Genomic DNA, 26,474 nt, shown 5'->3' with positions numbered 1-26,474 from the left:
GAGGATTATCTTTGCTTTGGTTAAAAAGAAAAGCAGTAAATACAATTTAGGTAAAATCCACCCCCCTTCCCCCCCACTTTATTTCTGTGAAGCTACAGTGATAAAAACTGCCTTTCCTCTTGCACTTAGAATCCTAACTCCTGATGTAGTCTTTTGTAGGTTTCCTAAGACATCACGTGCCACAAAAATGAAGGCAGACTGGTTTGTTCACCCATGTTTAGAGCCTGTGAATCGAATTATGGGCTGTGTCTGAAGTCGTAATATGGTCTAGAATGGGCAGCAAGGCCATTTCTGAGCTTTGGTACTCTTTCCGCTGTTGGGCTTCTTCCGGTCAGTTTGCACTCTCTTGCCAATTTGAGGGATAAAATATGCCTCTCTGGCTCTGCTGGCTGTATTGTTTTTGTGTTTTTGTTTTTCAGTTGCATTTTTATTTTTATATTTTATTTTTTAAAAATTTATTGTTGAAAGTATTACAGATATCCCCCTTTTCCCCCATTGGTCCCCTCCATCCCCCCCCCCCCCCGGCCTTCACCACACTATTGCCTGTGTCCATGGGCTGTGCATATATGCATATAAGTTCTTTGATTAATCTCTCCCCACCCACTCCCCCACCCGTGCCTTCCCACTGAGATCCCTCAATCTGTTCCATGCTTCTGTGCCTCTGGATCTATTTCGTTCCTCAGTCTGTTTTGTTTATTAGATTCCACATGTGAGTGAGATCCTGTAAAACTGAATCAGGAAGAATCAGAAAACCTAAATAGGCCAATAACAACTGATGAAATTGAAGCAGCAATAAAAAACCTCCCAGAAAACAAAAGTCCTGGTCCAGACAGCTTCACAGGGAAGCTTTCTAATTCTTTAAGTTGTAGGGTTAGATAGTTTACTAAAACTTTTTGTGGCTTTTTGAGGGATGCCTGTAGTGCTGTGAACTTCCCTCTTGGGACTGCTTTCGCTGTGTCCAATAGATTTGAGGTTGTCATAACAAAATGTGTTCATTTTCATTTGTTTCCAGGAAGTTTTTTATTTCTTTATTGATCTTATTGGTAACCCATTCATTGTTTAATAACAAGTTATTTAGCCTCCATGTGTTTGAATGATTTTGAATGTTTTTACTTAGTTGATTTCTAATTTCATGCCATTGTGACCTGAGATACTTGTTACAATTTCACTCTTCTTGAACTCCTAGAGACTTGTTTTGTGTCCTAACATGTTCTATCTTTGAGGTGACCCATGTGCACTTGAGAGGAATGTATATTCCACAGCTTTGGCTTGAAATGTTCTGTAAATATCAATTAAATCCATCTAATCTAGTGTGCCATTTAGAGTCATTATTTCTGTGTTGACTTTTTGCTTAGAAGATCTATCCAGTGAAGTCAGTGGGATGTTAAAGTTCCCGACTATGACTGTATTGTTGTCAATCTCTCAAACTCCTTAAGGTTATTATTGATAGGTCCTTATTTATTGCCATTTTAATTCTTTATGCCTATGTTTCTCTATTTCTTATTACAGCAGTCACTTTAATATTTCTTGCAGTGCTTCTATTTCTACTTTTTTTTTTTTTTTTTAAATATATCTTTATTGATTTCAGAGAGAGGAAAGGAGAGGGAGAGAGAGAGAGAGAGAGAGAAACGTCAATGTTGAGAGAGCCATTGATCGAGCCCACAACCCGGGCATGTGCCCTGACCGGGAATCGAACCCCGATAGCCTGGATACCAGGTCGACGCTCAACTGCTGAGCCACGCCCGGCCAGGCTATTTCTACTTCTGATTACAGCAGTCCCTTTAACATTTCCTGCAATGCTGGTTTGGTGGTGATAAACTCCTTTAGCCTTTTTTTTTTATCTGGGAAGCTCTTTATTTCACCATCTATTTTGAATGATAGCCTTGCTGGATAGAGTAGTCTTGGTTTCAGATCCTTTTTTGCATTACCTTGGATACTCCATGCCATTCCCTTCTGGCCTATAGAGTTTCTGATGAGAAGTCAGCTGACAGCCTTATGGGAGCTCCTTTGTAAGTAACATTGCTTTTCTCTTGCTGCCTTTAATAGTCTCTCTTTGTCTTGAATTTTTGGCATTTTCATTATGATGTGTCTGGGCGTGGGCCTCTTTGGATTCTTCTTGTTTGGGATTCTCTACGCACCCTGAACTTGTGTGACTTTTTCCTTGAGCAGGTTAGGGAAGTTTTCTGCCATTATTTCATCAAACATGTTCTCTAACCCATGCTTACTTTCGACCTCCTCTGGCGATCCTATGATGCAAATATTGTTACGTTGCATGTTGTCCCACAGCTCCCTTAGATTGTCGTGTTTTTGAATTGTTTTTTCTCTTTGGGTCTCTGATTGAGTGATTGTTTCTACCCTGTCTTCTAATTCACTGATCTGATTCTCAGCTTCCTCTAATCTGCTGTTTATGCCTTCCAATGTATTCTTTATTTCTGCTACGTCAGTTTTAATTTCATTCATAGTTTCCACATCTTTTTTCATGCTGTTGAGCATCCTTACAATCAGTGTTCTGAACTCTATATCTGATAGATTGCTTGTCTCTATTTCATTTGGCTCTATTTCTGGGGACTTCTCTTGTTCTTTCATTTGGGGCTTGTTTTTTGGTCTCCCCATTTTGGCTGCGTGTTTGGATTTGTTTCTATGTATTAGATCAGCTAGGACTCTCATACTTTTTGGAGGGTCTCTGGTGCAGGCCAATGTCAGATCCTATTTGTGACTAGCCCTGAGTACCCCGTTTGGAGCTATCAACAACCCTGGGCTTGAGGTCTCCTGTCCTGTGGCTGGGTGTGATTGGACAGGACCAAGATGCACACCAAAGTCTGCTTTTTCAAGACTTGGGTCCAGAAGCAGTTCAGATAAAAACTCAAAACACTCTGAGGTCTGCCTCTGGCTGCAGGCTGATTAATCTGATTCTCTTAATGAGCCTCAGGCTGTAGAAACTCCTTTGGGTAGGGCAAGAGGCTTTCCAGCAGGGTGGGGCAATTGCTTCTCTCTTGGGCAAAAGCTGCTTGGAAGGTAAATGTCTGCCTGAGATGATTTTCTCTGCAGTATGGGGGAATGACTTTGCACAGGAATCCAGAGGGGTGCCCTCTTAGCTCTGTCTCCAGAGCCCGCAGCCCTAGATTCTTCTTACACAGCTCCAGTCCATTCCGCCCTCCCTCTGCTGGACCCCAAGGTGAGTGGCTGCACATGAAACTTTGTGCCTTGGCTCTTTAAGAGGGGACCTGCATTTCTAGCCGTCTCTCCCTAGAGGATAGAAACCTGGCTGCTTTTCACAGCCAGATGTTACGGGGCACCTGTCTCAGCTCTGGTGCTCTGGACTGGGGAGCCAGCCTGGGGTTTAGACTCTAGAGTCCTCAGTGGGAACCCCCCACAGCTGAGATCTCCTTCGAGACCTTTAGCTGCTGCCCATGGGAGCCTGGCCAGCTCTCTCATGCCTCTACACTTCCTACCAGTCTCTATGCAGTCTTCTCTTTTCCTCCTTGGTTAGGAGGGTGCTCTCTAGCTCGTCTGCAGTTGCAGTTGATTGTTCAGGATTGTTTTTCTATATTTTAGTTGTAAATCCGGTTTGGTCCCAGGATAGTGTCAGTGTACCTTACAGTCCAGTCTTCCGCCATTCTATTTTTTATTTTTAATGTATGATTATCAGACCCTGTTTCTCCATGGACTAAAGTGACTACTGACTTTAAGCAGAACGTCCAAGGTCCCCGGGAGGACCGAGGGCTTCCACCTCCTTTCTCAGTACCTTCTGTGAGCAAGTTAACTTGGCCTCAGTGGAGAACTGTCTTCTCGTCATCTCTGCCAGGTTTACGGTGCAGGCAGCAGGAGCTGGTTAGTTGCAGTTTTGATTTTTGTGCACATGGAACAGTCTTCTCATCTATTTACACGTTTTGGATTATAATTTTTGTAGGATTAACGCTGAAGTTGAAATTACAATTTCCTTCTCACTGGCACCCAAAAATAATAATAAAGAGGAGTGACTGTCAGTAGCTTACTCCTGGTTGGAATTTTGAGCAAGGGTTTTAGAGTCCAGATTTGCTTGTTTTAGGACGTTTTACTAGCTGTCCATGCATTTCCACAGGAAGTGCCCTTTTCTCACTGGGCGTGATCGTAGGGTGTTTGATAGTGAGCACGCTTGAGAGTGGTAAGTTTAATAAGCGCCTGTTTGCAGTTTTGATTCTATCAAAGTGATACATTCAGGAATCCAGGGTAGGAAATGATGTAAATCACTGTCTGTGTATCAAGGTAAATTAAGTTCATGTAGAAAATATTAAATCAAGAAAAGGTGATGCTTAACTGTTCCGACTCTTCAGTTTTTGAGAGAGGTCTTCTAAATCTCAGGGACAACTGTCAAAAAATCCATGGAATTGGTGAACTTTGTTTTGATAGTGAACGATTGTTGTAATCCCTTCAACCCCAACTTCAATAAAAACAAGTAAAGAACTCCCCAAAGGTTTTTTTTTTGTTTTTTTTTTTAGTGGGGTGGAAGTATGCTGCTGGGGCTTCACTATTGCTTCTGTATTCAACATAACCTGATTAGTACTTTGCAAAGGGTAACTATTTTAAAATGATCCTGAAATGTGTGTTATGTTGGGTGGAGGAGAGAAGGGAAACATTGCTGACCCAACTGTCCTGGATTCTGGGAAGTGTACAGTACATGGACTTCACTGTATCATGCTGGGACATACCTTGGAATTTCGAGGCCAGATTCAAACCCCAGTTCAAACACAGCAATCAGTAGCAGCATGACTTTGGACAGGTTACTCTAGGTGTTTTGATCTTCAGTTTACCTGTCTGTAAGATGGAGAGGAGACCTACCTGTAGAGTTGCTGCGAGCCCAGAGCGAGAGGCTCCTGGGAATGTGTGGCACACCAATCTTGGTCTGTTCCATTGTCATTGCGGGGCATCAGCGAATGGTAACTGTGGTAACTCTGCCTGTCCATTAGCTTATTGTGGTACTTCTGGATTTTAAAAATGAGCAGTTTCATTATCTTCTAACATGTCCTTTAAAAATCCCTGTAGTTAGCTTTGGTGACCTAGAGTAGATTGCAGGTTAGGTAAGAGTACAGAGCTGTTTTCGAGCTGCAACTAGATACACGCCCGGTACTAGAGAACTCCTCAGATGCTAGAGACCTGCTTCTTCCTTAAAAGCTGTCTTGTTTTCACTGGTTACCCAAACTAGGACACTGGTGCGTATAGGCTGGCAGATTAGAGACCTCATGTTTCACTATTTGCTTGCTGCCCAGATGAAGAGTGTTTTGTTGTCTTCCTGGTTTTCTGTCTTTCCTTGATGTGGTCCAAGCCTCTCAGAGCGGCTCTACTCTACTGTTACCACCAAGTGTTAGGGGACATTTTGGGTGAATTTTAGATACATTTTCTTCGATATTAAATTATCAGACAGCCTTGAAAGTCACTGTGCAGGAGCAATTTCAGTGCTCTATGGGACAGATGAGAAAATCTGTCAGCTTACATCTTTCTGGATGTGAAGTCAGGGAAAAAATGTGAAAGATTCATTTTCTTTTGACAATGCCAGTTTTAAGGAAACAGATGTCCTGATTATTTGTGCACCATTCTTATTGAGCAATCTGAGGAGTCAGGGTTGTTGGTTTTTTCAGGTATCACATACTCCCTTTGATACACGTATTTACATGAACTCACCACTGACACTGTGTAATAATAGCACCAGGAGGTCCCTGAGCCCCCCACGTTTTGTGGTAATGTCTATTTGTGACTGTCGGGGGAGAGGAGCATTGGGTGTTATCTGATTTTCAAAGGGGTCTAAGGTTTCCTCCCGAAAAGATTAGGAACCACTAAAGTATGAACTCATTTGTTTAATTTTAAAAATAAAGCAGAGACAGCAATAAAATTAGTGGGTTACAGACTAAAAGTGAAATATATTCACAACTTTTGCTGTTGGAGCATTAATATATATCGATGGGATCATTAGTGTTTGCCAGCATGCTCTCTTCTCTCGGTTCAACCTTCCTCATTGGATTGTACGTTTCCATACTGATACCTGGGTGGGATCATGTGAATTGATGTAGAGCAAATGATCAAAACAAATGGGTGAATTCGGGGCTGTTAGTGGAAGCAGAATGCCATTGTCTTATAAGAAGGAGCGTATGCTGACAATTCAGGCTCGTAGGCGTGGGGTTTCTGTACTGTGCCGGGTAGAATCTGCTGTGGTTAATCCTGACAGTTGGTTCCGTGTCTTGAGCGTGTCGGGCTCTGCGCAGGTTCCTTGCGCATGTCACCTCATTTTCTCCTCCCCACGACGGGAGGAGCAGTGATCACCAGCGTGGGTCGTAGCTCCCATCTGCCCTGAGCAGGATTATTTCTCACTGACCCAGTCAATGGCCCATGGTTGCACAATATAGTTTCAGTTTTTTGAATTTCAGTTTTGTGGTCTTCTGTCCTTTGAGGACCTATATGATTCAGAGTGCCACCCCAACACCGGGGAAGGAGAGGTGAGCCCACTCCAGGAGTGTCACTTAGTTGGAGTCAGCTCTTTGCAGGGAAGATGTGTGACCTGTGGGGTCACAGGAACCTTTGGGGAGCAGTTGAAATGAGTGACTAGATTGAGAGTGAGACCCTTCCTCCCAGTGTGGGCACTGGCCTGGGAGAAAGCTGTATTTCAAACTCTAGTCCTTTGTGAGCCCTTCTTCCCTGGGGGCATTATTTTACCCCCATACTGACAAGAGAGAAACATGAAGGCAGGGCAATGGGCTAATCCTTGGAGCCTTGCACTGAATGAGACTTTGTGTTTCTACAAGGTTGCGATCTCAGTGCTGGAGCCTGTTGGAAAAGCTGGAGGTCCATGGCTGTGCTCCTGAGGGCCACGGCTTGTAGCTCCCTCAGCAGACTCCCTGAGCGTTCTGCTCTACCTGCCTCTGCGTGGCTGTTCATGTCACCCTCTCTCTTTCTGTAGATCACTCTGTGTGCCTCTCTCTCCCTTCCTCCCTCTGCCCTCTGGCCTGCTCCGTCCCTCCCTCCCTCCTTTTTTCCCTTCCCTTTAAAAAATGTTTTTAATGAAATACAGATTCTCTGGAACATTTTTTCTACTCAAAATTTGCTTCTTGTTGACATTAGTAGGGCATTTCCTCAAAGAGCCTTGCCTGTTTTTTACTAAGTTAGATATATAACTTCAATTTTAAATTCCTTCGGGGCAGACATCTTTGTAATAAAATACATGAATTCCCTATAGCTCTTAACAAAGAGCCTTGTAGATAACAAGCACCCAAGAAAAATTATCAAAATATTTATACTTCACCATTCTTCCAGAAACTTTACAAAGCACGTAGAGGAAAAAAATTTTTAATCTACAAAAGTAGGTAGCTTGGGCTAAATTTGAATAATACTGTAGCTTGATATAGGCTGGTACATCAAAGAGAAAAATGTAGTGTTAAATAGGCTAGTAGGAGTTTGCTTTTAGGGGCACATCAATAAGAAACAAATTTGAAATTGAATATAAATGTAAATCATGATTTAAAAAATAATTACTTTATGAGAATACATTTTAGTTTCTCCTCTGCTTCTTGAGTCTGAAAGATGCCTTTGCAGTTTGGAGTTTGTTGGAGTTGGCGAATTTGTGCTAGTGTCACATGCTAGTGCGCATGCGTCAGCCTGGAGCGGGCCAAGCTCTTTCTGCTGGAGCAGCGAGTGATGCTTTTCAGTCCATGAGCTCAGATAGAGGCACATCTGCAGGGGGAAAGGGACTGGAGGACAGCTGAGGGGGCTTGGACAGAAGGGGATGAGATCACTTAGCAATCCTCACAAAGAGCCTTAAAAATTATCCTGGAATGAAAGTGTCATTTCACTGTAGATCCAAGGGATTTAAATTAGGGATTTTAGTATCTCTGCAAATTCTCTTATTTTTATAAACAAATTTCTTAAATATCTGTCAAAATGTGGCATATTCAAATGCCATTGTCTAATTTTTGCGTTTTAGGAGAAGCAAAATAAAAGCTAATGACCAGTACTCTCGTGGTGATCACTACCAAAACATTGACCCTCAGCTTATACCTGGGAGGCACTCAGTAAGATTGTTTAAATTAGATTTCTGATTTAAATAATGATGGGTATAATAACCAAATGCAGTGAAACAAGAATAGGAGGTATGTGATTCGTCACAAGGAGACGTTAATTTTTTGTTTGAAGTAATTCTGTGCACAGGAAAAAGAGTCGAAGGATGTACACCAAAAGCTAACAGTGGTAAATTGAATGCCTCAGCAGTTTTGACTATTTAATAATGTCTCTTATGAATATTTTAAATCCCTTTTAAATCTTTATAGCTGTGTGTCTGTGGATTTGGTGTTTCTGGGGATAGTGCTTTATTCTGGACACTTATACTGGGGTGTACAGGTAGGAGTTGGCAAACAGAGAAGCACGTCAGCAAGACCTTTTACTGTGCAGGCAAAGAAGAACGTTGAGGCCTTTTCCAAATTGTACTTTATAAAATTACATATGTTCATCTCAACCCAAAGAAACATTTTCAGTTGCCTCACTAATTTTGCTTCTGTAGGTATAGTTTAGAAAAAAACCTTATCTTTTTGCATGGTGTAAGCAGTTGTTCATCTAGAAAAATTAGAAAATACAGACAGGGAAACGGGTATTATACCCTCATCAGTAATCACATCAGTGGGAGCCATCTGCCCACATTTTAATATAGATCCTCTCAGTTTACATTGATGGATAAACCATAGACTGATTTTATTGAGTGATGTGCTTTGACCATTGTTCCTATGAGCATTTCTGTAAACAAATGTAAACAATGAATTTTAAGTGTTGTAATTGTGTCTTGACTCTGATTTCTATCTAGATTTTATTTCCTGAAAATATTTTAAAACTAAATTTTGTAGTTAATTCATCAGGATATAGTATTGTAAAATTTATCATGGGCCTTGAGAGAAAAAAAACACCTTTCCTTTTAGCTGAGACAGTTCTCTAGGGTGTGACCATCCACTCTGTTTTAGGGGGTTGCCAGGCACTTGTAACCACATCCCTGCTCAGCCCAGTCCTGGTTTGTTTGGCCCCAGGTGACTAATACCTGAACTTGAGTTAAGTTCTTTATGCTGTAGTCTCCAGTTCACTTTTTATATGTAAGATTTCAGACTTCAGGTATGTGTTTTTCCCTGTAAAATAAAGGCTCCTGAAAATTCACGAGAAGGACCCTAGAAATTAAAATAATTTAAAAACAGAACAGAGTAGCAGTTTAAGTTGCAGAGGTGTTTAATTAGTCTCTAAAATAGTTTTGTTTATGCCACTAGATATTTTGAGGTACCAAAGAATGTAAAGAAATTTAATGCTTTTAAAACTTGAATTTACAAAAGTTTATTTCTGGTATTTGGAATTATCCAGTCAGAGCCACTAAAAGCCTTTTTTAGAGAAACTAAGAGGTCCCTTCAGATGTGCTCTTTGCTGGTTTCCCATCAGCCTGACATTGGAGGAGCCCTGGCTGCAAAGGCAGTGCACCCCCTGGCAGGACCCAAGCATTCCAGGAATTCATACTGTGATCTGCAGCTCCCGAGTCTCCAGAACTTTTCCATTGTTTCTGTTGGAAGCAAAGCCTAGAGTCCTGTTTTAATACCATGACCAACTTAAAACCAAAGAGGTTTTATTTTTATAATTTGCCTCCAGGTTACAGACAGCTCTTGGCGAATTTACAAAGAAGATTTGAAATTATGCCTAAGAAGCTTAACAGTATTTGTTACCATCAGGTACATTCAGAGTCATTTTATGTGTAAAAGAAATCTGTAGGAGACATATAGCGTATTATGTTCATAAAAATCAACTGTTAGAGCATCTTACTGCTTCGGATTTCTCCCTTTCAAACACTGTGGACCAATGGGCTAAGACCCCAAGTAGCCTGTTCACCCACTGACACCTTGGCCATTTGTAAGGCCACTTCTGATCATCTGATAAACACAGCCCGGTGTGTAACCTTTGACCTTTGCGGAAGCCTTTCTGGTTGCAGTGTCTGACGCACTGGTCTTATTGTTTCCCGGTTGTCCTGCCATTGACTTTTGATGACTTCCGGGATTTTGAAAGCATACGTTAAGGATATGGAAATTACTGAAATGAACCCTAAATTCATTGTGGAAAATTTAGTTTTATATGTTTCCAGCTTCTCTGTACTCGTCACATCAACTGCAGAATGTCAAAACCACCACCAGTAGAAAATACAGCTGAGGCCCAGCTCTGACCACATGACATCATCCTGGCCGTTCTTGAAGCTCTCAGCTCTGATTCCCTTTCCTTGATCTGTTAGAGAGCTTGTTTTTTTCCCTTTTCTTTTTTTAATCCTATAAAAATTCATTAGCATGAACTTCATGCTTTTCCCCCAGTTGAGCTTTTCATTTGCTTTCAGAACTCTGACTTCGCTCTCAAAACCAGACGCCTCTAGGGCTGAAATCAGTGCCACGCTGGCCCACTTTCACGGAAATCACCCTCACCTTGCACACATTCAAAGAGGTGGGTGACGGCTAAATGTTTATGATGAATTTCTCAAACGTGCCTGAAATGCAGGCAGCACTGTTAATTCTTTTTTTACGGGTGAAATTAGAACCCAGCAAGTGTCACTCACAAGGCTGCTAGAACACAGTGGATAGAATAATGTGGATGAACTGATGGGAATAAAAGTCCCAGTTTTGCTACAAACTTAGTTAGATTTTAGTCAGTTCATGTAATGAGATAGAGCTCAGAAAGGTGTGTGTGTGAATTTGGGGAAGCCGACTGAGACCATCTTTAAGGTTCCTCCAAATCTTAGGCTTCTTCTTCCACCTTTTAATATAGCTCCTCAATTCTGTCATTTGTGTCTCTTCTGTGCTCTCGGTCTGTCCCCTGAGCTTGGCAGAATGCTTGGCTGAAGGCTTTCTTCTCTTGTGAAAGCATGCTTTCAATCTTCCATTCCTGTGAGGGACTCCCCTCCGCGCCCCCCCCCCCCAAAAAAAAAGAATGTAAGACCCATCAAACTGTCAAACGTGAAGGAGAAACTTGGGGTCAATAAGGCTGAAGACACTTTGAGTTTTGTAATGATGAGGTCAGAGGTAACCATGGGAAGTGGAGGGGATGAAAGTCCAGTGCTGGGATCACAGGTAGTTTGTGCCGTTCCCTGTTCAGGCTGCCCATTCATTCCCCTGATGGCCTTTCGAGGTACAGTAGTACAGTTCTCACTGATGGGCTCTCTCCAGGTTTGGAATCAACTGTGTATCTGAGTAAGATGGTGAGCTCTCCAAAGATTGCATAGATCTGCTGATACTGAATTCTGATTTTATACTTCAGAGTTGAGTAGCTCCCCAGTGAGGAGGCAGCCAATGTAGAGTTACATATGGTTCTAAATTCCTTTAGATCACCGAATGCATGAGCCTTCACTGTTGCATTGAATTTTTAATGTAACTTGAGCCAGCCTTCTAGAATTTGCATTCTCTCTGAGGCCTGAACATTTTTCAAGTGAAATATTCTTTAGAATTTCCTAGTGTCTGTTCACTTTATTGGAAGAGTACAACGTGTAGTTCGGAACTTACTCATGTGACATTTTAGGCAGTTTTGGTTTTGCATCTCGCATCCAAGCCCCAGCAGGACAATGCCTCACTTTAAAAGCCATCGCTATGGCTGTCGAATTTCTCTCTGTGACTGCTATTTCACTAGGAAATCCAGTTCTATTGATAATATTTAACGGTGAATCATATTTGCTCAGATTGGGGCTCTGTGCTGTCGATTGATACTCGTTTCTGGTATAAGCTAAAATTGAGATAGAAACAATCTGCATTCCAGTTTGATCGCTCCTTTTCTGTTAGTGCAGTGGAAGTCTTTATACCACTTCATTTGTCCTTGAAACTGAGTGAAAGAATGGTGATAAAGTGCTTTCTAAGGAATGTGGTATACTTACTATGCCATTTTTGTTCTTAAGAAATAAGTATAACAGAAGGAGCACTTTCAGCAGCAGCATTCATGGGTGTTCATTCTGACGTTAGAGCTAATTTAGCTGTGTGGCCTTGGGCAGATGACTTCACATCTCTTGTCCTTGGGTGTCTCTGTAAAATGAGAGGCCTGGGTTGAGACTTTTGGGTCTTGAGCAGAGTGGTGCTTAAATGGTAAGAGCGCCAGTTTTACAGCATGGGCTTGGCACAGGCCTGAGAGTAAGTATCCATATCCCATCCCAACTGCGAGCACACAGATGATTTTATTTTTGGTTTTTGGTGAGAACCTTGACGCAGTAGGCACCTGCTGTTTCCTCTGTTTCATTCGTTGTCCTTGTCTGTGTGTGTGCTTCTCCTTGTGTGTGAGCACACAGCTTTGTCCTGTGCCCCATTAGGCTCTGTGTTGGTCCCCACACCAGTCTCCTTGCACTTCACTCCTGTATCTTCCCTGTTTAGAGCAGGTGGAGCACCAGCTGGCAGTAGCCTTATGTAGGACCCGTCAAGGAGCCGGATGGTGAGTTCACATGTGTGCTTACCAGCCTCCCAGTGGCTCTGCTGCCCCAGCTCTCGCAGATAGAAACCAGCCAGGCCCCTCTCCCCTTTGTAAAAGTTGGCATTCAGGTTATTTTTGGTAATGGGCTTGTTTTTTATTTTAATTTGATTTTATAGGACAGAAACCAAGTATCAGGAAAAAATGTACTGATTTAAGGAAATGGAGCAGTTTCTACCACCTGTTACTGCAATATTTGGCTCTGTGAGTGACACCAAGCCTACCTCAGTTTGAGTCAGGACACCCGGGTTCTAATTTCTGTTTTGTCATAGGCTGCATAGTCCCTGTGGGGCCCTGGCTTTTGATTTCTCTTGCAAAATAGCAGGTAGGACAAGTGATTTCCATAGCTCCTTCACCTCTAATGTGCGGCCCTAGGTAGCTGGAGTTTTAGGCGCTCTGGTAAAGACAGAGAAAGTCCTTTCCTGCATCAGGTGATCTTCGTCCCACAAGTGACTGATGATGAGATGCCCAATAGATGCAGTTCCGTCATAAACTCCGCCTATCAGTGTTTACTGAAAGGCACTTAGGCAGTAAATTTAATTGTTCCATCCCTTCATTTTTAGAATTGGCTTATCAGTGTTGTTCAGATACATTTTAATTTCCTAATAAATGTATAAACTGTAGAGCCCCCTATGTCTTTAGTGACCCATAATTGGTTTAGCCCAGTGGTTCTTAACCTGGGGAGCAACCACCACCACCACCTTCTAGGGATATTTGGCTACATCTGGAGACTTTTGCTTGTCACAACTAGAAGGGCAGTGGTGACATTGGCAATTTGTAGGTGGAGGTAAGTGATGCTGCTAAGCATCCTCCAATGCCGTGGACAGCCCAACAAGTGTCGCTTGTGCTGCAGTTGAGATGCTGGTAACCAGCCTGTAGCAGCTTATGGTGGGATGCTCCTGAGCCCTGTGGACAGGATGCAGATGCAGGCATCAGGGTTGCCTGGGTATGGATTTGAAAGAGCACACCTGGGGGCAGGAGGGATACTTCTCACTGGTTAGGTTTGGAGAGTCCAAAAGTAGATATTGGACATTGAGTATCAGCTAGGCATTCTCATACTTTAGGCAGAGAACAAAACTTCAGGTAGTATTTTACCTCTTAGTTATGTGATCCCATTCTGAGCGCATTTTAATGAATGGTATTATTAAAGTTGTACTTTATTATGATATAAATCTAGAAATCTCACTTAGTACTTTGCTCACATATAGGCCACTTTACTTTTTTTGTACAACCGGCTAACTAGCCTCTATAGTGCTTGAGAGGTTGCAGAAAATCTTTGAATTGCTTTTCCAAGTGATTGTATTACAACAACACCTGTATTTATATTAAATCTTACAGTGTGGTTTTTTAATGCATGTAAGTTTCACGCATAAGAGGGAAGGTTTATACCATACTTCCATATATATGTATTTTGAAAGTTCATACCTGTAGAGAGTAGCAAGTAAGAGGTCAGTAAAAAAGGGTCAGATTCCTTGGCCTGTTCAGAGTACATGAGGTGGTACTGATGTTTTATAACAAAGTTGTGGTTTTTGATCCAGGAAAAAACTTCTCTGAATATAAGCTCTGAATTAAGTGTCTTGAGGGCACTGGAGCCCTGACATGGGTCTTATGAGACATGACGTGCAGAACTAGAGCAGTTACTGTCAATAGCCAGTCACTGGTATTTGCATTGTTTGCTGCCGGTAATCTGATATGGACTGGGCATGTGTCATCATGAGGATAAGAAAACCAGTTGAAAGGTTAGAATCCAGATTCCCTTAAGCACAACTGGATTCCTCAGGAGCCTTTGTCATCATCAGATTTACGCCCATGCTGTTGACGGGAGAAAGACTTGAAAGGGGAGGTGAATTCTTGCAGTGTGACGTGTTTTCATAGCCTCGCCTCTTGCAGAGGGGATGGGTTTATAATCCCTCCACCTGGACACCTGTATCTACCTGCTCCACGGAGCCTCTATTTCTGTTCCCACCAGGATGTGGTTCCAGTGAAGGCCTGAGGCCATTGTAGCTGCCTCTGGAAATAAACAGTTGACGTGTTTTCAGAAGTTGTTTGAGTGCACGAGCTCTTACATAGGTGCAGAAGACTTCCGATACCTTACTGAAGAATGAGGGATTTAAAATGGTACTTAAGACTAACATTAAATGGCTGATTATTATTTTATACTTTTTTCTTGTTGAAGTTCTTAAATATTTCTCAGAATCCAGTGGTGTTTTTTAGGATTAATACTTGGTTCATATTGTATTTGATGTTTCTATTTGTAATCGTTACGATCTCTGCAATGATGATATTTTGTGTCTCTGATCTTAATTTTCATCTGTTACCTACATTTTAGTTAATTATGCTCCTCTGTAGTGATTCTCTGTTGTGGAGAATACCATTTTCCAGAAACTGCTGGTGGTTTCTAGTTTGTCATTCTACACATTCAGAGATCAAGGTGGCTGCTGGTTGCGAAAGAGAAAGGACAGCTGGAGGCTGTAATGCAGCCGGGTTCAGGAGCGCATTGCAGGGAGAGAAGGAACTGGTTTGGGGAAGGTGCTAGGACCTCTTCTGAATCTGAAAACTGAAAAATAAAAGCGACCAGGCATAACAAACTCAGAATTTAAAAAATGGCAAAGAAGGGTCGCAAATTCTGGTTAAATCCTAAGGAGACGGAGCTTTTGGACCTCCAGTACTGTTAACTTCTGTCGAGAATTGCTTATCTTACTGAGCGTCTTGGTGACTTGAGTTCACTGTTCCAGCTTGTCAGAAATGTGCTACATTTTCATCTTATCTTCTGAACTGTGGTATCACTTGGAATTCAGTTAATGTTGCCTGAGTTCCAGCCTCCGAATTGTTAATGAAATGTCAAATTGTTCTGGACCCAAGTCGAGTCCCTCGGCCCCCGCGCCGTGCCGTGCGGCCTGCAGTGAACTGTTCATAGTTCCTCTGCTTGGTGTTGAACCATCGTGCATGTGTGTCCCCGCCCCTTACGTTGTGTATGGTAGTAAACTTGGTGCTATCGTCTGATTTTCTGTGACATCAATATTAACTTTTTAGAATGTATTATTAGTTTGATAGCTGTTAGAGCTATGAGGGAACTAATGCCCAAGATACTAAAAAATACAGGATTTATGGTTTTCTTTTTTCTCTGACATGACTTGAAAGTATTTGTATTTGTCATCTGTTCCTTTCTTTAGGAACTGAAGTGATAGTTGCCTAGAATAGACAGTTTGCTATGATTGGATTAGTAATTGTCTTCTTCAAGATTTCAGGGTAATAGTAAATGAATGAATGGATGAATGAACAAATAAATAAATAATGTGTTTCAGGGAAGAAAAAACCCCAGGAAAATAAAAACAAAGGAAACAAAACTGAAGACATACAACTGAAGACAAGTGAACCAGATTCCACCTCTGCAAACATGAGAGATTCCGCAGAAGGTAAGCTGGGGTATTGGGTTTGTGTGGCCTGGGTGCGTATCACCAGTTACTGTAATGTTGTATTTCCTTGACATGCCCGTCTGAGAATCATTCAAGAACTGTAAAGGGTTTAAACAGCAAGAAGGCCCCCTACAAGCCCTCCATATACCTCCCTTTCAAAAATTTATTAAAGACCTTCCTTGTTAAAAATGAAATCATGCTCTGGTTAAAATAAAATGAAACGTTCTATGTGATAGCATTTGTAAATAATTTACAAAGTTCAAAACCATCAAAAAAAATTTATGGTGACAGAAGTCAGACTGACAGGGACAGACTGGGGGTCAGTACTAGTCCATCATTGATCTCTTGGGTGGGTATCCTGGTGTATTTACCTCGTAAACATTTTATCTTGCTCTGTACTTACGATTTATATACTTTAGGTATGTTTTGCAGTTCAGTTAAAAAATTACTTAAAATATCAAACACCCTCAATTTTATATATCAGAATGAAAAATGTACAGAATGAAAGTGTTTGTTAGAATTTAAATTCCCTTTTTATCTCGTGTTTCTTCCCACTAAACTTTCTTTTTTATGGTTTCTTCTGAGGATTAATATTGTAGCCCTCCATGCTGTAAGAATTCAGAGGGGCATGGATTGAAAGCTAATCAGGAAGGCAGATTGCTCAGTTGAACCACCATATTGAGACTGTTGCTTTAGAAAGGAGGCAGCTATGTCTTAATTTGTTATGTGGCCACTTTATGCAAAGACCGGAGCTTGCTCAAAAGTTGTTCATAATGACCCAAATAGGCAAATTTCAAAATGTGGGCTTGTGACTCTTTCAAGAAACATTTGTAGAGGGGAAAAACCAAAAAAATACTTTTTATTCCTTTTAAGCCATTTTATTAGCACTGTTTGTGGTGATGACATTCATAAAGGATCGTGATTTCCTGTAGCATTTTATGAAGCAAGAATGGACAAGTTTATTTCCCAGAACCTTTTAAAACTAAGTTCTGCTGCTGATAGCAGATTTGCTAAGACAGTTGAACAACAACAAAAATGATAAAGAACCTCCTCACTACCTTTAGTGGCAGAATTAAAAAAGAAAATCCAGCAGTCCCCTCCCCTTAAAAAATTCAAGACAGTTATTTTTTTCCTGTCTATATAACATCAGGCCCCATGCAAAAAGATGCTTAATATTTACCTTCTTGTGGAATAACTGGTTGAAGTGTGATTGGTTCTGTACAGTGTAGTCATTGGCCTCTCCTGAATGTTCTGTGTGTCCTTAAAAAGTGGTCTGAGCAAACGGTCCAGTCTCATCCTGTGTTCCCCAGACCCCCCTTTAGGTGCAAAATTCAGCGACCTCAGGGAGTGTGGGGACACGCTTTGGTGTGGGCCTTACCAGTGAGCAGAGCTATGCATGTTTTGGTTATATTACTTTGGGGAGTTTTAAATCTGGAATTGTTTACCAGTCATAGAGAAATAAAAGAATTTTTTTTTAGTTCATTAAAAGAAGCCACAGATTTTGGCCAAAAATGAACTCTATAAAGAGATGTTTGCGCTTTAGGGGTGGTATTTTCTTTTTCTATTGTCTCATTCCAGCCTTATTTTTAGCAACATGGTGGGCCTGTGTTGAACATGTAGCATTTGAAAAGGGAGTTAGCTCCTAAATTGAAATAAATTTCCACCATCAAATAACGGGTTTTGCAGTTTGTGGAAAACTCAGGGAATTTATGAAATTTGTCGGGGGAGAGAAGGCTGGTTTCTGTTTAGAGGCAGAAGCCTCAGTGTTAGTAAATGCAGTAGCAGACGGGTCAGAGTGAGGCTGATGCTCCTTGGAAGCAGCAGGGTGGTGAGGCTGAACAGCTGAGTTTGTACGGTGCGTTTGCAGAGCTTGATCAGTTGGCCTTTTCAGCCCCTCACCCTCCTCTGTATCCAGGGAGTCCAGAGGTCTGTGCCAGGCCTCTTCTGGCTCAACAGTCTAGCCACTTTTTTCTGCCCCCACGGCCTCTTTCTATCTCCGTCTCTCGGTGTAGGCAGCCACCATCTTCCTTCTAATACCACTGCATCGGTATTGGTGATCTGCTCAAAGTAATGTCTCTTCCCAGTCCCCCAACCCACATCGCAGCCAGATCTCCCAAATGGTATTCTCCTGCTTTAAAATATCTTAGTGGATCCCCATTTCCCCCCGCAAGTCCAGGGTAATTCATGGTGTGCTGCTTGTGTCGATTCTTCCTGTTACTTTCCTCTTCTGTCCTTGACCTTCAGGTTCAGCCTGCTCAGTACTTTATCCAAGAAGCCTTCCCCGATTCACTAAGCCAGGTGTTCCTCCCGTGTGCCTCTGAAGCATCACACACTTGCACAGCGTAACCTTTAGTCTGAGTGTTGCTGCTTGTATGTAGCTCCGATGAAAGTGAGGCTCTAGAAGGATGAGGAGCTTGACAGTCTTGTTCACCTAGTACTGGCATATAGTAAATATTTGTCCAGCGAGTGGGGGCGGAGCCGGTTAACAGAGCCAGGAGGTCCCAGCAGCTCTGCCTCCCCTGCAGAGCCATCCTGACTCCTCCAGTGTGGACAGCACGAGGACCCTAGTTCAGCAGGTACAGGTGGTGCTGTGAAGGACCTTCTCAGAACGTCAGCATTAAGTGCACTGCGACAGCTCCCGTCTTAGAGTCCCACTCACTCTCCCTGTGTTTTCTCCCAAGCACTGTCCCATTTCTCTGCCTTTCTTTGTAGCTAAACTGGAAAAAGTTGCTTATAGTCTCCATCCCTCCCCCTTCTGATATTCTCTTGGAAACTCCATTAGGCATTTGTCCCCTTGGCTACACCAAAACTCTTGTCGTGGTCACCATACCTCCACCTTGGTGCATGGGCTGCTCCGTTCCTGTCCTCCCCTTCCCCATCCCGTCTGCAGTTCCGGGCGCAGCTGCTCGCTCCCTCCTCGACACTTTGTTTACTTAGCCTAGGGCCACCACTCTCTCGGCTGCCTCACTGGTCACTGGTCCCACCTGAGTCCTGGAGTCATGGGAGATGTTCTTCCACCTCTCTTGTCTGCATTCACTCTCCAGGTGACCTCGTCCGGTCCCATGCTCCAGATACCATTTTGAATCTGAGGATTTGTACAGTTCTAGGCTCAGCCTCTTTGTTGGACTCAGGTCATCTATAACTAAGTACTTAACATCTTTACGGGATATCTGTTGGGTACCTCAAAGTTTAGCACATCAAAGTAAACTTGATTTTCCTCCAACACATGCTCACGCAGCCCAGGTCTGCTCTTCCCTTTGTTTTCTGCCACTTAGCAAACAGGATTATTACGGCTGCTGCAGGACCCTCCTTGACATTTCTCTCACCACAGCCAGTCAGCAAGCGCATGTCAGCTTGTCTCCAAAATATATCCCGAGTCTGACCATTCCCACCACCTCCCCATGTCTCCCTACCCCGCCCCTCTCCTGCCTCCATCCTTACCCACCTAGAGTTTTCTGTCTTCCTGGTAGCAGCTGGAGTGATTCTCTTGAATATGAGTGAGTTGTATCATATTTCTGTTAGAACTTTCTGGTAGCTCCCTGTTTCACTCCGAATGAAGGCAGCCTGCCAAGTCCTATGTGAGCTGGCCTCTCTGATCTCCTCTCCTGCTCTCCAGCCTTCCTCCGGTCCCTCCCCCACCAACAGCCTTTCCAGATTCCTTGCTATTCCTCGAACACATCTAACAAGTTCTTGACTCAGAACTTGTTTACTCTATCCAGAGGGCTCTCCTTCCCTGACCACCGAGGTTTCTTCTGGGCATTGAGACACCTGAGCTGCTAATAATTTGATCAGAGTTGGAAGAGATGATCCCTAGGGTTCCTTTTACTTGAAAAAATTCTGATCACATAATTCTGGAAAATGTTGTAGCTTCTAAATATGTAAATTTAGTCTGGAAGGAGGGAGAGAATCATTCAAGAAAGATCACTAAGACTCTAACCTGGTAGGTAACATTTAGCAATTTTCTTATTTCAGTTTGGAATCATGAGAAATTGGAATTCACAGCTAGTCAGTCTCCTGAAATTCAGTATCTGCTACTGCAACACAATTTTAAGCACTACAATTTCTGGGAATAAAAATGCATTAGATTCTTCTCTGTGTATATCACACTCCAAGTGACTCTGTTCGTGTCTGTCTCTTCAGGCCCAGCGCGTTGCCAGGTTAGTAGCAGGTGCCCTGTCAATATCAGCTGGGCCCAGATCCCGCACAGCTTTATAAATGAGAGCGTAGAGCTGTCTGTTGTCCATCGTAACGCCTTACGCGTTTTCGGTGTTCAGAGAAATGACGTGAATAATAAGAAGGGACCCTAAAGCAGCTAGTTTTGCCCTCACCTCCGTGCCTCTACCTCCCTGTGCTCCAGGTGCCAGAGAGCAGAACGAGAAGCCCCCCGCATCCCTCGAGCAGACGGCTGTTCCCCAGGAGGTGGCTGCTCAGGATGCACTTCCAGAACTAGCGACCCCGCCACCTGCCTGCGAGCCGCAGACGGGACCCGCTGAGAAGCTGGAGGCCACAAGCTGCGAGGGGAGCGCCCTGGAAGAGGGGCCCGAAGAGGAGGAGGAGGAGGAGCTGGAAGACGAGGGGGAGGAGGAAGCCGACACACCCGACGGAAGCTCCGCGAAAGAGCCGGAAATACGGTGCGATGAGAAGCTAGAAGATTTATTAGAAGAACCAAAAGATATTTCAAAAGAAACTCTCGAGGACTCGCCAGCGGTAACACTTGTTACTGAAATCCCCAAAACTAAGGAAGAGGCCAATGGTGATGTATTTGAAACATTGATGTTTCCGTGTCAGCATTGTGAAAGGAAGTTTACGACCAAACAGGGGCTGGAGCGTCACATGCACATCCACATCTCGACAGTGAACCATGCCTTCAAATGCAAGTACTGTGGGAAAGCATTCGGCACCCAGATCAACAGGCGGAGGCATGAGCGTCGCCATGAGGCGGGCTTAAAGCGGAAGCCCAGCCTAACACTACAGCTGTCAGAAGGCCCAGCTGATGGCAAAGCATCTGGAGACAGTGTCTCTCCAAAAGACGACTCAAACTCTCCCAGTCTTGGGCAAGACTGTCTGTCCTTGAGTACGGAGAAAGCTTCCCAAGAAACAGTACACTCTTCTGTTGTAGAAGAGAATGGAGAGGTTAAAGAGCTTCATCCATGCAAATACTGTAAGAAGGTGTTTGGAACTCATACTAATATGAGACGGCATCAGCGTCGAGTTCACGAACGCCATCTGATTCCCAAAGGTGTGCGGAGAAAAGGCGGCCTCCTGGGGGAGCCGCAGCCACCAGCCGAGCAGGCCCAGCCCGCCCAGAATGTCTACGTGCCCAGCACAGAACCAGAGGAGGAGGGGGAGGCAGACGATGTCTACATCATGGACATTTCCAGCAATATCTCGGAGAACTTAAATTACTACATTGATGGTAAAATTCAGACCAGCAGCAGCACTAGTAACTGTGACGTGATTGAGATGGAGTCCAGTTCAGCGGACTTGTATGGCATAAACTGTCTGCTTACTCCAGTCACAGTGGAAATTACTCAAAATATCAAGGCCACACAGGTCCCCATAGCAGACGATCTTCCTAAAGAGCCTTCCAGCAGCACAAACAGTGAGTCCAAGAAACGGAGAACTGCTAGTCCTCCTGTGTTCCCCAAGATCAAAGCTGAAGCGGAGTCTGAGCCCATAGCACCCTCGTGCTCCCTAAGCCTGCCTCTTAGCATATCCACCTCAGAGGCAGGGACTTTCCACAAAGAGAAGGGCGTGTACTTGTCATCAAAACTCAAGCAGCTCCTTCAAACCCAGGACAAACTGACTCCTTCCGCCGGGATTGCAGCAGCAGAGGTCCCTAAGTTAGGTCCTGTCTGTGTGTCTGCTCCTGCGTCCATGCTGCCCGTGACCTCGAGTAGGTTTAAGCGACGGACCAGCTCCCCTCCCAGTTCTCCCCAGCACAGCCCTGCCCTTCGAGACTTCGGGAAGCAAAGCGATGGTAAAGCAGTGTGGACTGATACAGTTCTGAGCTCCAAAAAGCCCAAGTTAGAAAGTCATAGCAACTCCCCGGCCTGGAGTTTGTCTGGGAGAGACGAGAGGGAAGCCGTGAGCCCACCATGCTTTGACGAATTCAAGGCGTCCAAAGAGTGGGCCGCCACTCCCACTTTCAGCACTGTGTGCAACCAGCAGCCGCTGGATTTGTCCAGTGGAGTCAAGCAGAAGGCTGAGGGTACCAGCAAGCCTCCTGTGCAGTGGGAGTCTGTGTTAGATCTCAGTGTGCATAAAAAGCCAGGCAGTGACGTGGAAGGCAAAGAATCCAAAGACAGCCATGTGGCGCAGCCAGCCGGCAATGCTGTCAGGAAGAAGAAACCGACCACCTGCGTGCTGCAGAAGGTCCTCCTCAATGAGTACAACGGCGTTGGTGCACCCGTGGGGAACTCGGCCCATGTGGCCAGGAGCCCGAGCCCTTGCAAACCCCTGGATCCCCAGGCAGAGGCTGACTTCGGTCCTGATGCGAGTTTATCTGCCCCTGCTGCTGAGTCCCCACCAGATGTTTCTCCTTCATCTCCGGCCCTCCAGACACCCTCTCTTTCTTCTGGGCAGCTGCCTCCTCTCTTGATGCCAACACACCCCTCGTCCCCTCCGCCCTGTCCTCCTGTGCTGACCGTGGCCACCCCTCCTCCTCCCCTCCTTCCTACTATACCTCTCCCAGCCCCGTCTTCAGGGGCTTCCCCTCGTCCATGCCCCTCCCCACTCTCGAATGCTACCGCACAGTCCCCACTCCCCATTCTTTCTCCCACAGTGTCTCCCCCACCGTCCCCCATTCCTTCCGAGGAGCCTCTTGTGTCTGCCGCCTCTCCCGGGCCTCCAACCCTCTCGTCTTCCTCTTCCTCTCCCTCCTCCTCCTTCTCCTCCTCCTCCTCCTCCTCCCCCTCCCCGCCGCCCCTCTCCGCGGTGTCTTCCGTCGTCTCCTCCGGGGATAATCTGGAAACCTCTCTCCCCGGGATAACCTTCAAGCAGGAGGAACTAGAGAATGAAGAGCTGAAGCCCAGGGGAGAAGCCCAGCCTGCACTGGAGCAGGCTGTTGTTCAGGAAACATTCAACAAGAACTTTGTCTGCAATGTCTGTGAATCACCCTTCCTTTCCATTAAAGATCTAACCAAACATTTATCAGTTCATGCTGAAGAATGGCCCTTCAAATGTGAATTCTGTGTGCAGCTTTTTAAAGCTAAAACTGATTTGTCAGATCATCGCTTTTTGCTTCATGGAGTTGGGAATATCTTTGTGTGTTCAGTTTGTAAAAAAGAATTTGCTTTTTTGTGCAATTTGCAGCAGCACCAGCGAGATCTGCACCCGGATAAGGTGTGCACACACCACGAGTTTGAAAGTGGCACCCTGAGGCCGCAGAACTTCACAGATCCCAGCAAGGCCCACGCAGAGCACATGCACAGTTTGCCAGAAGATCCTTTAGACACGGCGAAAGAGGAGGAGGAGCTAAATGATTCCTCCGAAGAGCTTTACACAACCATAAAAATAATGGCTTCTGGAATAAAGACGAAAGATCCAGATGTTCGATTGGGTCTCAATCAGCATTACCCAAGCTTTAAACCGCCCCCATTTCAGTACCATCACCGAAACCCCATGGGCATCGGGGTGACGGCCACCAGCTTCACCACACACAACATTCCACAGACTTTTAGCACTGCCATTCGCTGTACAAAGTGTGGCAAAGGTGTGGACAACATGCCCGAGTTACACAAACATATCCTGGCGTGTGCTTCCGCCAGCGACAAGAAGAGGTACACCCCTAAAAAAAACCCAGTACCGTTGAAGCAAACTGTGCAACCCAAAAATGGGGTGGTAGTTTTGGAGAACTCTGGGAAAAACGCCTTCAGACGAATGGGACAACCCAAAAGACTGAACTTTAGTGTCGAGCTCAGCAAAATGTCCCCAAATAAGCTCAAATTAAATGCATTGAAGAAAAAAAATCAGCTTGTCCAGAAAGCAATCCTGCAAAAAAACAAATCTGCCAAGCAGAAGGCTGACTTAAAAAGTGCTTCAGAGTCCTCCTCGCACATCTGCCCATACTGCCACAGGGAGTTCACGTACATCGGAAGCCTGAACAAGCACGCTGCTTTCAGCTGTCCCAAAAAACCGCTTTCTCCTTCCAAAAGAAAAGTTTCCCACTCATCCAAGAAAGGCGGGCACGCATCACCTGCAAGTAGTGACAGACACAGTAGCAGCAGCCACCGCAGACGGACTGCGGATGCGGAGATTAAAATGCAAAGCACACAGGCTCCTTTGGGCAAGACCAGAGCCCGCAGCTCAGGCCCCGCACAGGTCCCACTGCCCTCTCCGTCCTTCAGGTCCAAGCAGAATGTCAAATTCACAGCTTCGGGGAAGTCCAGAAAACCAAGCTCCTCTCTAAGGAACTCAAGCCCCATAAGAATGGCCAAAATAACTCACGTTGAGGGGAAAAAACCCAAAGCTGTGGCCAAGAATCATTCTGCTCAGCTTTCGAGCAAGACGGCTCGCAGCCTGCACGTGAGGGTGCAGAAAAGCAAAGCTGTCCTACAAAGCAAATCTGCTCTGGCTGGTAAGAAAAGAACAGACCGGTTCAGTGTAAAGTCTAGAGAACGGAGTGGAGGGCCCGTCACCCGAAGCCTCCAGCTGGCAGCTGCTGCCGACCTGGGCGAAGGCAGGAGAGAGGACAGCAGCGGCAAGCAGGAGCTGAAGGACTTCAGGTAAGCCTGTCTCCCAGGGCCCAGGAGTTCAGGGCTCCAGAGCATGGGGGTGGGGAAGACAGTTGTAAGAAAACAATATACTTGCCCAATGGCTTTTTTTTCTTTTTCTTGTATGATTTGGACATAAGCACTTAAAGTAAATGGTGTTGCTTAAGTTGTAGGCATGTAAAGACAGGTCGCTGCTCCTGCAGAGGTGGAGAGCGCCTAGCTTTATCTCAGACCCAGGACACGCAAGTGTGCCATTTCTTTTAGGGCCAGTGTGAGCTGGGTTCGAACCTCGGAAAGGCTTTCAGAAGTACCCTGTTATGAAAGGATGAGACTCTCTTAGATGCCCTTCCTACCTTGGGTAATATCTCAGTGTCACTGTGTCATGTCAGGGTCATAGATCGTTTGTCCTGTTAAAATGGATCTCTGAGGTCATTAAAACCACACTGTAATCTCCTTAAAATATCTGAGTGAAGTGTAGTTATAATAATGGAGAATGCTTCCATTATCTATGCTTTCTCCTATTTTCATTTAAAAAACTTGCCTCATTGGTTAAAGCAAAATACACCATACTCATTTTTAAATGCCTTAAGTCCCCCATCCCCTCTTGTCTCCCTGGCAGAGGGTGATAAACAGGCCAGATCCCAAAGGAGAAGCAGCTAGGAGAGCGCTTAGAGCCCGCTGCGAGGCCAGACCCTGTGACTGCTCCTGGCCCATGGCAAAGCCCCAGGCAAATCAGCCTGGCCTTCCAGTGCCTCTGTTTCCCAGGAATTCATCTTAGATTTGAGGTGATTTTACTGCTTTGTGTCCTCCCTATATTCAGAAGTGTTCTTAGTGACACAAAAACATAGGGCAGTAGTTAAATTTGTTACAATGACTTCTCAAACTTGCTACATTATTTAAATAACCTTGGTTGATGTACTTTCTTGGAATTTTCCTGAAAATTGCCTATAGGTCAAGCTTGTGAAACTCATGATCAAATAGGATTTCTGCAAAATACTTTAAAAACCCTGTCCTTTCAGAGAGCTGCCTGACTTGAGGCTTTCTTGGCCACATCTTTCAGTGTCTGAACCTTCTTTGGTGTTTCAGGCAAGCAGTTAGTTAATGGGGGAGTGGACTGCCGTTTTGAGGTCCTGAGGAACCAAGGGTGCTGTTGTGAGTGCACGGCTGAGGTGGGATTCTGTGGCCAGTGTCCCTGAAGTCATGGCTATAGAATGACCTAGAGACGATTCGGTAGCCAAGGCTGATGGGGATGATTTGCTGTCAGGATAAAGGATCAGATTTTTAAAAAGCTTCTTCAGAAATGCACCAGATAACTAGTTACTGTAGATCTTGTTCAGCATTTGGTCTCTGGCGTGGCATATGCGTAAGCGTCTGTTTCCTAGCCCTTAAAACAGCCTACCCGTAGCAGGTTACCGGCACCTGTTTGTGCTCTGTGTTCGGGAAGCTCCACAGTAATAGGACTTTCTTGAACTCGAGTCCTTTTCAAGGGTAGAGAGCCAGACTCTGCCCTCATTTTACAGACTGTACTACAAAACGTCGCCCAGGTGGTTGATGCTTTAGAATGTACCGTGGGCACCCCTGTGTGTCCCGTGTTGTCTGAAAGAATCACCTTGTACTGGATCCTGTTTATACAGTTCAAGGGTAAAGTTGATATGAAGAATTACGATACTATAAAGGAAGGTTCATTGAGTAACCTTAATTTATCAGGTTCATTCAGTTAGCCTCTTGCTCATCTAGTGCTTTTTGAAGAACCCTTAAGACCATAAGGGACCAAAGTGCCTAATAAAATTATGTCTCTATTTTCTCCAGTTAATTTTAATTATTTTGCTTTGTTTGATAGTTAACAGAGGGTTACATTGCTCAAGTGGAATTTGGC

The 26,474-nt window shown here is 44.4% G+C and overlaps 1 protein-coding gene across 7 annotated transcripts in view; it reads left to right on the top strand.

The window, feature by feature from the left end:
* Positions 1 to 26,474, top strand: part of PRDM2 (PR/SET domain 2) — a 102,096-nt gene that overhangs the window by 51,670 nt on the left and 23,952 nt on the right. For 6 of the 7 annotated variants that reach the window (XM_081145606.1, XM_081145605.1, XM_081145604.1 and 3 more), the window contains 2 exons: positions 15,774 to 15,884; positions 20,242 to 24,610. In XM_081145606.1, the coding sequence (XP_081001732.1) occupies positions 15,774 to 15,884; positions 20,242 to 24,610 (4,480 nt within the window). Of the gene's footprint in view, positions 1 to 10,372; positions 10,471 to 15,773; positions 15,885 to 20,241; positions 24,611 to 26,474 lie in introns of those variants that run through there. The other variant, XM_081145607.1, reaches the window with a different exon arrangement.

This window comes from Miniopterus schreibersii (genome assembly GCF_964146895.1).
Source record: "Miniopterus schreibersii genome assembly, chromosome: 8".
NCBI classification, from domain to species: Eukaryota; Metazoa; Chordata; class Mammalia; order Chiroptera; family Miniopteridae; genus Miniopterus; species Miniopterus schreibersii.
The sequence above is the reverse complement of the archived record's forward strand: the minus strand, read 5'-3'. Positions and strand labels throughout refer to the sequence as shown.